A 13009-nucleotide genomic window follows, 5' to 3' on the forward strand; every position below is an offset into this window, starting at 1 on the left:
CCTTACTCAAGGGCACAGCAACAGATTTTTCACCTAGTCAGCTCGGGGATTCTAACCAGCGACCTTTCGGTTACTGGTCCAACGCTATTGACCGATACCTGCCACCCATCATATTGCCCCCCATCATATTGCGCATAGATTAGATATTTGCGTTGCTGGTGCTTATAGGCCTAAGCAGTTTACCTTTCTTAATTTTTGCAAACCTGAAATGAAATTACACGACTTTTTAAACAATTTGCACTTGGCAATGATATACCAAAAGTGTTGTTGAAATTGAACTTATCGAACATATTTGGAAAATAGCCCGACTCAAAAAAACTCTCATCATGCTTTGTCCCACTCCCCCTCCCCCTCCCTTCAGAAATTTGATAAAAATGAAGTGCGTTACTATAACAGCATAACATATTATTATTGTTGTTGTTATTGCTATTATATCGGCTATTATTGTTTTTATTATATGTTAATAATAGCAGACAAAAATATTAAGAAAAATCCGAGGTAGCCATTGGTCATAGCACTATCTTAAATCATCAATGACTAATCACGAAACAACATACTGGATATCATACCAACATGACAGGACCAAAATATCGAAAATAACATGATTTGTTTAATTGTGTTATTATAGGACAACTATAACTGTTATAGGCCGACAACTCCGTTATTTTTGGATATCTTTGTGTAATCTCTATTTTAATTTTTTCTTCAAACACATGATGTTGGCTTGACATTTCTAACGAATGCCACTAATATTTACATGAATGTGCATCAACAGTAAGTCTAGCCAACAAAAGTCACCTTGTGGGAATTCACGAGGCTCTCAGTTTCCACCACTTCTTTCGCTCTGTTGCGCTCGCTTTTTGGTGAATTTGTCTTGGCGTACATCGATATGAGTTTACCTAGATATACAAATACACAAATAGACAAGCTCTCTAAGCTGTTTGACCTGGAACTGGTCTGAGCTGAGCACTGTGAGAACCATATATCATGTCCAAAATTTAGGCTACTCGTTCTCGCAATGCATTTACGCATCTGGACTAGTAATACATTTGAGTTTGAATTTCAGATTTCAGATTAAATCAATGGAAGATGGGTGAAGACATGCTTTATTCGACTCCAAGGTGCAACCCTTGTTTGTTGGAGAGTTATGACCATATTTTCTGTTTGTATTTATTAAGGATCTCCATTAGGCAGCAGCTCTTCCTGGGGTCCAGCAACATAAAGGCAGTTATATACAATTAAAGATATGACAAAACATTACATTTCATGACACTTTTCACAACACATTAACTGTCTGCCCTCAGGCAACTACCCCCCCCCCCCGTGAACTTTCTTACCCGTCGTAGGGATTTACTAGTATGACGAAAACTATTATTAAAGGTCTACTGTATGCTTTGATATGTGGTTAAAGTAGTAGCTTTTAATAATAATACTATTAATACAAGGCCTACTTATATACTAGGCTACTGTACTAGGCCTACTACTACTAATAGTAGGCTAGCCTACTACTAGGCTGATAATGGTAGGCCTAATACTAATAATTATGATATGTTTGTGATGTTTGCAACGCCGCATATCCTATACATAAAATATAAGGGGTACTTCTTGAAACGATATGTCGAAACCATTACGCACGAGCCCAAGATGGAGATCTCGCGCTCCAAGTAGCTGACCACCGGGGCTTGGATTTATTTGAACTCTAAAAAGATAGAGGGGAAACAAACATAATTAAATATGAATTAAGTATAATATTTGAATGCTGCCTGAACATTTAATAAGGACCATGAACATAGGCTTCATGCCGTTTTGCTATGGTTGAAATAGGTAGCCTAAATCTTCCTCCATATAAAAACGTCACAGTCATGTCCATTTTTCAAACATAAGTTGTCTAATATCCACATTTGAATAGAAGGCTACTTATGCTTGAGACATAAAGTAGTACCTCTCTTCGGCCGCTACATGTCTGTGATCCTCTTGTGTTTATTTCCAACGGAATGTAAAGAAACTTTAAAGACGGAGAGATATGTTGAATCAGCAATCTGGAAATATCAAGAGCAGTGAAATGGATTAAGGTTATGTGGTCTATTTTCTTGGTATGATTTTGGTCCGAGAAATAAATCCTTTGTTGATAAGGATGAGCCCATTCTGCGTTGCATTGGTGAACCTGTGTATCCTTGCGCACTTAAGCAACTGCTAAGAACGACTCTGTGATTGGCTGGAAGAAGGGAGGACGCGTTAATACTTATGGTGCTGTGGTTGGCTGTAGTCCGTAAAGGTTCAACCAATTTTTTTTTACAGCGTAGTGTCTGTGGCTCCATAATTAATTGTAACTATCTGTCTCCTATCGATGTGTTGTAAAGAACATGAAATAGTTTTTATTAGCAGAGTTGCCGGTGTAAGATATTGAGATATAACTGTGCTGCTGCTTATTGCCATTTGACCTTGCGTGTGATGTTGGATATGGGAGAACGGAAAGAAGTGAAAATGATTCCTAAATCATCTTTCAGTATAAACAGTCTGGTACCTGAAGCCGTCCAAAGTGACAACCACCACAGAACCGTCTCAGAAGAGGGGAAGATTACTTTACCTTCCCTAGTGCAAGATGCAAAGTCAGAGAACATTTGCACCAAAAGTGACAATTCGTCCAATGAAACCACTTGCACGGACGAAAAGGAAAAACAGGAAGAGAAGAAGGATAGCAAAGAGGGAGAGAGCGGTGGGAAAGACGGTGAAAAGAAAAACGGCAAGTACGAGAAACCACCATTCAGCTATAATGCTTTAATTATGATGGCTATTCGGCAGAGTCCGGATAAACGACTAACTCTGAACGGTATTTACGAATTCATTATGAAGAATTTCCCCTATTACCGGGAGAACAAGCAGGGTTGGCAGAATTCCATCAGGCATAACCTCAGCCTAAACAAATGTTTTGTTAAAGTCCCGCGGCACTATGATGACCCGGGTAAGGGGAACTACTGGATGCTTGACCCCTCGAGTGACGATGTGTTTATCGGTGGGACAACCGGCAAACTTCGCCGGAGATCGACCACATCCAGGGCAAAGTTGGCTTTCAAGCGGGGTGCTCGTCTTACTTCCTCTGGGTTGACCTTTATGGATAGAGCCGGCTCTCTATATTGGCCAATGTCACCATTTCTTTCGCTTCACCATCCGAGGGCCAGCAGCGCATTGAGCTACAATGGGACATCATCGGCTTACCCTAGTCATCCTATGTCCTACAGTACAATGTTGACTCAAAACAGTTTGGGGAACAACCATTCTTTCCCTTCTTCCAATGGCCTAAGTGTTGACAGACTTGTGAATGGAGACATTCCCTATGCCACTCATCACCTAACGGCGGCGGCGTTGGCGGCCTCTGTGCCATGTGGTCTATCAGTGCCCTGCACCGGGACTTACTCTTTAAACCCATGTTCGTCCATAAACCTCCTTGCAGGACAGACAAGTTACTTTTTCCCCCATGTCCCGCATCCATCACTGACCTCCCAGAGCAGCGCTTCGATGGCGGCCAGGGCTGCCTCCTCCTCCTCCTCCCCGCAGGCGCCCTCATCTCTTCCTTGTGAGTCTTTAAGGTCTTCGCTTCCAAGTTTCTCTTCAGGACTTTCTGGAGGACTTTCTGATTACTTCACACATCATAATCAAGGGTCAACTTCAAATCCACTTATACACTAACAAAACATCCCTCGGGAGCAAGACTGTAAGTGAACATTTTACACCCGTTTACATTCTAAAACATATAAAGAAAAGAGAAAGTAAACAAAGAGAAAAACAAAATGAAAGCAGCCAGAACTGAAGTCCAGGTATTTTTTATTAATATTCTGCATTTATTTCTGTGTACGTAGGCATATACCATGTGTCGGGAAGTTGTTTATTATTCCACCGTCAGCAACTTGCAATGTGATAACAACAAAAAAAAGAGTAAATGTAGGTTTTGGACTGAGATGCATTACCTTAGAATGTGTATTTAAATAGTCTGCAGATTTGCCTAATTTTAATATTAAGAATATCTAATACCATCACATCAACCACCAGTCTCCATGTTTGCAGTATTATCACGTATCATGAGTGCACTGGTGGCATATGATTTTTGAAACAACAAAAAAATAACACTAATTTGTATTATTTTTCCTTTTCAAATAAATGTGTTTTTAAAATGCAGAATAACCATACCAACCCATGGCTCTTTGTTATTTTGTCCTCTCCCATTATGAACAAATTAGGCTAGTACTTTATGACATTCATTTATATATTACATTTTCACAATACTGTTATACTTTATAGACCAAAGAATGGGTTTAGAAAAAATACTTGAGAATTTCAGTATTCAGCACCAGAACAGATTCAGAAGGGGACAAAATGAATGAATGCCTTTAGCTTGTGTTGTGCATATTTTACTGTATGTGGTCACCACCAGACCACATCCTTTTTGTACTTAGTGAACTGTCAATACCTATTGTAATTATAGGTTAACTTTGCGAACGTGTAACCCGTGTTGAGCAAACGACTCATACAAATATGGAGTGATTGTTTATGTTGTCTTTAAATTTCATGGTTGTGATATTGTGGTCTTATTCCCGTGTTTTGTCGCTAAAACTGTCAATCGAACAAAATAAAATAATAGGAACGTCCATATCTGATGAAAAGTTTTGTCTTTTTTGTCATTCCGAATATTAGTACGTTTCGGTTGGTTGTTATGTTGCATGTGGTTGTTTATTGGACTACTGTGCAGGCAACACTGTGCGTGGAGGACCTAGGCCTTGGCCTTCACCCGTGAAAGGCCTCCTCGGTTCAGCATTTGGCTTTGAGAACCAACTTACCCTTTCTTTGTCTCCCTTATTTTCACCACTTGGTACAAAGTATGTGTTTGATAAAAACAAATCAGGCCTACCCATGTTAAATAAACTGCAATAACACATTAACAATCGTGTGGCAAAGGGATGGATAAGATGAAACATCTAGTAGTAGGCCTACAGAATGCCCGTGACTATTCATGGTCTCGCGCAGGCTGTTTTGGATTCGGTTTAGCCCTTTAGCACTTATTACCAGTAACCGCTGGTGTTTGTGTGGTTGTGTATTTGTCCTCCTTCCTCTCCCTCATATCCTCTATATGATGAGTATTGATTGATTAGCTTCGGGGACGTTAAATTGTTCAAACTCAGACCAGGCCATAGGTCTACATGTGTTCCTAAAACATTTCTATATAATGGTAGGCTAAATGAATAATAAGGAAATTCATGACTATTTAAATGCCTGTGCAGCTATAACCTGTAGAATACGTTTTACTTAATTGTTTTCTTTATTGTATTTTTCTTCATCCGAGGTGGTAGTAGGGCATACATAATACAAACAAAACACAACAGAAGCATATAAAGCCTACCTTTCAACGCTGTGTGGTCAGTAATTTGTTCAGTTCCTAAAGAGGCCTCGTGTTAAATGAGTATAACTGTAATGCAATAACCTTACTGCTTTTCACAATGGACTAGTGCAACTCAATATCTCCTCGTTAGATGTTATCGTTCAAATGTTAAATGGGGTGACCACTCAAAAGGCAATGAGGTAGGGTTATATCTTGAAGAAATATATCTTCTTAAATTATGGAAATATATACAGTATACGTGCTCCAAGAAACAATATGATACATTTGAAGCAGAAATGTTGTTTCCCACACAAAATATAAGATAATATTTACATTTATTCACAGTTTGATAATAAATGAAAGAAATTCTAAACGGTGGACATACATATTGTTAGGCTATTTAGGCTACGCCAATAGGCGTATACAGAAAATGTAGAATCAAATAAAATGCCTAACAATATGGCAATTTGCGAGTTATTAGCTTGCACTTTTAGCCACAACAATTAGCAATTAATAGGCCTGAACCACAGAGAGGACTCCGTATCATATTTAGAACAAAGCATTAACTAAAGGATTGCGTGCCAAGCGTTGGTCTTTACAACTGGGTTGCTTTACCCTATACTGCATGGGTGATGTAACCGCTAATCGAGGCGGAAATATATACGCTACTGTCTGTCAGCACAATAATAGATCTTTTTTAACCTATAAGTGAGGAATTTCAAGTTCTCGTGTTTTCGGTCTCATGTGTCATGAAGACTACAATCGGTGTATCCCATTTTAAATATGGATTGGGTAAGGGCGTGGTTGTACCCCAAAGCGACAGCAGAGCGATTTGAGGACATCCTCCAGTCCAGCCAATGACTCAATCCAGACACCAGCTACTCAAGAGACTGGACTCGCCAGCCTACTACAAAGCGTTTCACCGGAAGTGAAAAATCTATGACACATTTAGACCAAAATCTAGACCTGTAGGCTATTAGTGTTACATCTATATTTTGAAGTTAAACATATAAGTATTCCCAATCGACAAATGCAAATCTATGAATGAATGAAAACACCAATTTTAGAATACCGCCATACTCGATTCTCTGGTAATATATTGGTTAAGTTAAAGGGGATCAAAGTCTGTACTGTAGTACGAAATGACATAGACCCCAAGAGAAACCAGCCGATTAAGGTAATTGACGAGCAGACATGTTTATGAATGTATGTCGACGCAGACACATAGGATAACAACTGACCTTTATGCACGTTTACACAGGGATGGGAATAGTGGGGATATCCTATGTATTTGGTGTCCAATGAGTAGGCCTGTGCACCAAATCCTGCTTTCTGCACAGAACTAGCGTAACAGCTGTATGATAGGGCACGTGCAGGGGCTTCAGTATAAACGTATAGCATAGCAACAATCCTGAGGCTCTGCGCGCATGGGCCTAAACACACAAATATCTGACCACAAACATTAACATCATCAACAAGAACAACAACAGCAGCTAACAACAATTGGTGCTGATGCCTCAGCAATAATAGGCCTGGGTCAATCCACGAAAATAATTCATTTTGCATACCTTATCCCTTTGATATTTGAAGTAGAAATTGTGCACAAATAGGCCTACTGAATATTAAATGCCTGCTATAGTAAATTAAGTGCCCTTTAATATAGACCGCATTAACATTTCTATAGATCTGATTTGTTAATATGATTAAAGACTTGCTAAGGTGCCAAAATTCAGTATTTTGACATGTCTCTCTATGCATCCTCTGTGACTTCTAAGATGATTTTAACCCACTTAACCCCACCATTTCTCCAAGATGGCACCATTATTGTAAAGAATTAGATATTTTGTTCCTTTGACAAAGTCATTTCTGAAGGTTATTAGGTTATTTATTTCATGTGATTAGTGATTCATTTTAAGGTAAAAGAAACCCCTTCCCTCATTTTAAGGTCTCTTACCCGAACGGAACTCTTGTTTTAACATGGTGAAACTATTCCTTTAAAAAATATATTTTCTAAAGAAACATTGAACATCCAATAGTCAAATTAATGTAGAATCAGGTGCGCTGGTTCTACAATGTGTTGTTGTTGTGAAGCTTGCATTCAATTGTCACTCCCTGTTACAGCTTCCATTCCCCATGTCACATGGGATTCATGGCTGATTTAAGATGAAATCGTCAACCCTGTTAGGGTCAACCCTGTTACTTCATTTGGCACACTTACTATAGTATTTTTTTTAACCTCTTGAGATGGGAAAACTAGTTTCTTTTATGAAGTTGAAGATTTGCTCTTTATGACAGAATGTTAAAATGAGGTGAAACCAAACTTTTCTTGGGACCAAATCAAAAGGCACGGATTTGAATAATACTATAAAATATGAATAATATTATTAATACGAATAAGAATATTACTGCTACTCTAATACTACTATTACTACTACTACTACGAATAGCCTAATAGCCCAATAAAAAAGGAGCGAATGATAACTATACGATTGCATAGTCCTACATTTTTTCTGAATAGTAGTCATGTACTTAAAAAAATGGTAATATCCTTTATTAATTTATGACCAAAAATGTGGAAGTATTAATCAAAAAACGTTTATTTTTTTCATTCCTTGCCTGTGTGTGTACAAAAAGCTTGCATCGGCCATTATCTTGTAGTTCTACGCCTCGCAGATTGAGGGCGCTAGAATCTTTTGGAAGGCTACGTAATATCATGATAACCACCTTAACCCTACATGGCTAACATTGAAAATGCGTGCAGAGATGTGGAGATTAGCGTCAGAGTTATAACATGGCAGCGTAAGCCTTGTCAAAGTGCAGGCTGAGATATTTTCAGTTATTTATTATTCAGTCCCAGTAATAAACAATGTAGGTGATGGTCACTGGTCAGAGGCGTTGATGTAAAAAGTCTAAATTTGAAGTAAAAATCTGTCCGTTATGAGTATTACATATTTTCACATCGGTAAAGTAATTCATTGTAATAATAATAACAGGCCTAATAATGATAATACAAATAAACAATAATAATAAACAATTAAACTTGTAAGTGTAAAATTATACAAGCGTGTGTGTGCGTGTGTGCGTGTGTGTGTGTTAGGTGTCATTATTTTATTCAAGCATGTCATGTCCAGGCCACACCACACCAACAGCGATTAAATGTGTCTCGAATGCTGGTTAAACAATACTTATTTTGCAGTAGTCTGTCAAACCTGTCCCCAGTTTGTGAGACGCAACAGGCTATCCAACATCTAGCCCGCACACGCAATAATAACATTTTTGTTGCAGTCTCTGACTGTATTACTTTGCTAGAGATTCGTGTGAACGAACTAGAAAACATTCGACAGATCGTGAATAATCGTTTTAATGAGTGTGTAAAGCGTGCGACTTGTTCCACCGAGCTGTCGGGTTAAACAAACAACCCATACCCTGACGAAATCCGATTGTTTAAGTGCAAAGTCGTGTCATTTCAATTTACTTCTACTTCCCGTGAAACTACAGATCCTATACACAGGGGCCCAATCCTCCCAATCATATGACATATCAATATTTTCTTAAGCCGAGTGTGCTCTATTTTGGATTATTTCTAGCCTCATGCTCGAGCGCTTTCTTTCAATAATTTATAGATTACAGAAAGGAGTAGGCTAGCCGGCCTAGACGAAGGGCTACTGGGTCTATTTGTTTTGATAATGCATTTAATCACCATTATTCTTATGTTCTGTGAGAGTGCATCTCTCCCTAAAAAATATAGTTATGTTTTAAAACTTTTTTTTTATTAGCTTTTTTTTGTTGATAAGAGGATGAACTCTTACATAGTAACTAAATAATGGGCTGAATGAAACAACGTGTGATTTCCTTTTCTCCCCCAGGCCCTATGTGAAAATACATAAATGGCGCTGGATCTTTAAAAAAATTAAATATAAATAAAATATATATATATATATATTTCACCTTTTTTTTAACCAGGTAGGCCAGTTGAGAACAAGTGCGACCTGGCCAAGATAAAGCAGAGCAGGGCGACTAAAACAACAACACAGAGTTGTAGTTGGAATTAACAAGCGTCAGTGTAAAGCTGACAAAATAAATGATCGTGTGTGTGTGCGGTTTTGGTTGTTGTAAAGTAATTATCTACATGCGTAAGTGTCGCTAAGTAGCCTATAGTGCCATTATAGCCGTGTCTTTTTATCGTCACTGAGCAAATATTTCGGATTTAACGATTATAATTTCAGATGCTTAAAATCATGAAAAAAAATAGTATTAAGGATAGGCCTGTTGATAGGCGACTGTGACAGAAAACTGCAACACTGTGTGTGTGCGTGTGTGTGTGTGTGTGCGTGTGTGTGTGATGTTCGCCGCAGGCAGGTTAGTATCCTGTGACCAATATGTTTGTATGTTTGAGTAATCGCCTGTATGGGTATGCCCATTGGGGAACATAATGCGGTTGCATACAACACCGTTTGATGAGTTGGTCAACAAGCAGATTCATCCACAAACACGGAAGTATTGTTTTACTTCTGTCTTGAGGAAATTAGAACAATGGGAGGGTCCGTCTTTTGCCTATTACTGTAAAAAAAAACATATATTAAGTAACTGGATCGACATACTTTTCGGTCCAAGTGTTACCTGAACAAAACAAAATAATTGTTGGCCCAAACTTAGCTCCAATTTGAGAGAACTTCAGTAAATTTAAAATGTGTTTGCTTACATTTACACAGTACTTTTAACATATAATGTTTTCCACTTACATTTTTGACACACGTTGACATACATGATTACATTGTGCATGTTCATTTATACAATAATTATTATTCAACATGTCCTCATTTATGATTTGAACTGACAACCTCTTGGTTCATGGCACACCAGGTCCAGTGTGGCTCAGTTGGTAGTGCATGGCGCTTACACCGCCAGGGTTTTGGGTTCAATTCCTACGGAGGACAAGTATGAAAATGTATGCTGTACTGTATGTCGTTCTGCACAAGAGCGTCTACTAAATCACAAATAAAAAAATCCTGCTTCGTCACTTAGTAATATTAGGTTGAAACAGTCTATATGTATCCTAATTCAAGCTTCACACTTAGCCTATAGGGCCTAATTTACATATTCATAAAGTACCAAAATGGCTGATTTTATGGTTCGTTTAGGCCCATAGACGAATTTACTACAAGTTGATGCATTGTTGAGGACTGTTGGAGGCTGCTTGTCAGTGAGTTTTGATATTGAGACGTTATTCATGTGATTTGATTGATCAAGCTGCGCAACTTCACCTGAGGCAACTTGTCACGCACAACCTCATGGTGCTGGTGCTCAACGTTTATTGTTTGCTCAAATTTTATGTAGTACGTGCATCATAGCTACTTTTTATATATTAAGCTGTACTAACGTTCACTGTTGCTGTTGTTTATAACGCTGTCCTATATCTAGGCTACCTAACTCTAAAACATTTAGCAGTGCGACCAAATTATAAGCATAATCTGTGAAAAATCCCCAACTGCGCCTAGAACTCCCCAACTGACTGCGAATAAAATGGACAGACTTGAAGAACAATTAAGCCTATGAAGCGTGAGAGCTATTTTGAATAACTATTCTACAATTTACCAACGCTTGACGCATAGGGCTATACATGGCCAGGCCCGTTGACATAACCCCGCAGAGTTGTATTCATTCAATAGAGGCCCAAAGCCTATTTCAGAGAGTTTTCTTTCTACAGAGACGGCATGGTTAAAACCAACGTTTGTCCAACGTTTGTCTATTGGAGGTGATCACACCACCTGGGTGAAGACAACCCAAATCTATTTTCTATAGCTGATGATTGTGTATAATAATACAAAAAAAAAATAATAATAATACATTTTTGCAATGAACTATAATAATGACCAAATGTATGTTTTAATGTATGTTATTATTAGGCTATCGTCCAATAGGATTGTGTATTATTATTACTCCACTACTAAATATAATAGTAATAGTTCTACCCATCAGGCACCTGGGTATATAGCCTACCCATCAGACACCTGGGTATATAGCCTACCCATCAGACACCTGGGTATATAGTCTACCCATCAGTACTGCGGCATATTCAATTCACGGCTTGGAATCACTCATTGGAAGGTTTCATGTATCTAGATACCCTCGGAGCCACAAAGCATTGTGGTAAACATTTATATTTTCAAGAATGTAGGCTACAGAAAAACATAGGCTAAACAATATTGTCGATTTATTGAAGACATAGGAATTGCGATATTCGCTAGAGTCATTCAATATGTAGTTCTAATTTCAGTATCTTATATTTCAATGTGGAGGCCTATTTTATCATTTTGGTTTGTCAACGCGTGTGAGAGAGCATGATTTGTTTTTTGTTGTTGCAATGTTTATTTTCTGGTGATTTTTAACATGAACATTTGATTGTATTAGTGAAATCTAATAATATAACAACAATGTGTATTATGTCGAATATGATGATGATGATGATGCAGTAGCTTAATTTGATCGTTCTGTTGTACTGTATTCAATGTTTAAAAAGGCTACTGAAGTTTGTAATTTAATTTTTTAAAATATCAGACCTGATTTGCCCTAACGAAAAATGTATCAACCCCTACAAAAAAAGTCCGCATAATAATTCACATTTCCTCTTGCTGTAGAATTATTTTCCTGCTGTAGCAAACTGGCTCAAATTAAGATCCTACATCTGTAGTAGTAGTAGTTGGCTGGTGGTGTAGTGTGGCAGCAAGCGCTGTAAAATGATATTTGGAAAAGAATAGCAACTAAACCGGTTTATATGCTACCCCAACCACCAGACAGGCCTGCCTACAATTTACGGTCATTTACGTCTATGCATTCTTATAAATGCTCAGTACAACCACACCTTTACGCAACACAAAAACTATTGTCTTAACCTTCTCACTGAGAACAAGTTCCAATAAGTGAATATGCTGCAAGAGGGTAAGTCTGCAGCAGGCATAGGCCTACTTTGAACAAATATTACATTTTTTACCTTCAAGTGGTGTTATAAATGTATACTGTTTATATCACTACATAGGTATTTAGTATGTGAAAAGCATAGCCTACTGACTGCACCTTTAATGGGGGTCTCTTATGCTGAACAACTCAAATCATGAATCATCTTGATCAGCTAGCCTAGTCGCAGTGATGGGCCAGTCGCAATAGTCAAAGTAGGTGTAATAGACTATAGGCATTTTATAGTGTTATATTGCCAATGAATGGCCCATCAATAAGCCGAGTTGTCAATAGGCCGATATCATTTCCATGGTCATCAACTGTGGCTTGCTGATAGTGCCGGCATTATGTCAGATCTATTAAACAAATTCATTTAAAGAGCAAATCATTGAGACACTTTCAACTTTAAACCTGTGTCTAGAGAGTGACTGGTGCTTTGACGCATTCCCCATAATCTCTATAAACCAGAAGTAAAACCTCGCCTAATTTGGTCAACTGCTACACGCAGAATCTGCCCACGGGAGATTACATTCGCAATCAAAATGAGAATTTTGATATCAAGAGAGGACATGAGGAAAGATGAGATTTTTTCTCTCCATCATCGATATGCAAGCAAAATCAATAAATACTACTACTCTTGTGGCCTATGTGTGTTCAAATAGATGTAATCTGTTAAACACTTCC

General features: G+C 38.1%; 1 protein-coding gene across 1 annotated transcript; it reads left to right on the forward strand.

Annotated features, from left to right (window-relative positions):
• Positions 1 to 2253: 2253 nt before the first annotated feature.
• Positions 2254 to 4647, forward strand: LOC106611199 (forkhead box protein G1). The gene has a single exon (XM_014211164.1). The coding sequence runs from the start codon at positions 2452 to 2454 to the stop codon at positions 3685 to 3687; it is 1236 nt and encodes a 411-aa protein (XP_014066639.1). The 5' UTR covers positions 2254 to 2451; the 3' UTR covers positions 3688 to 4647.
• Positions 4648 to 13009: the final 8362 nt, after the last annotated feature.

Source organism: Salmo salar, chromosome ssa09, assembly GCF_905237065.1.
Source record: "Salmo salar chromosome ssa09, Ssal_v3.1, whole genome shotgun sequence".
NCBI lineage: Eukaryota > Metazoa > Chordata > Actinopteri > Salmoniformes > Salmonidae > Salmo > Salmo salar.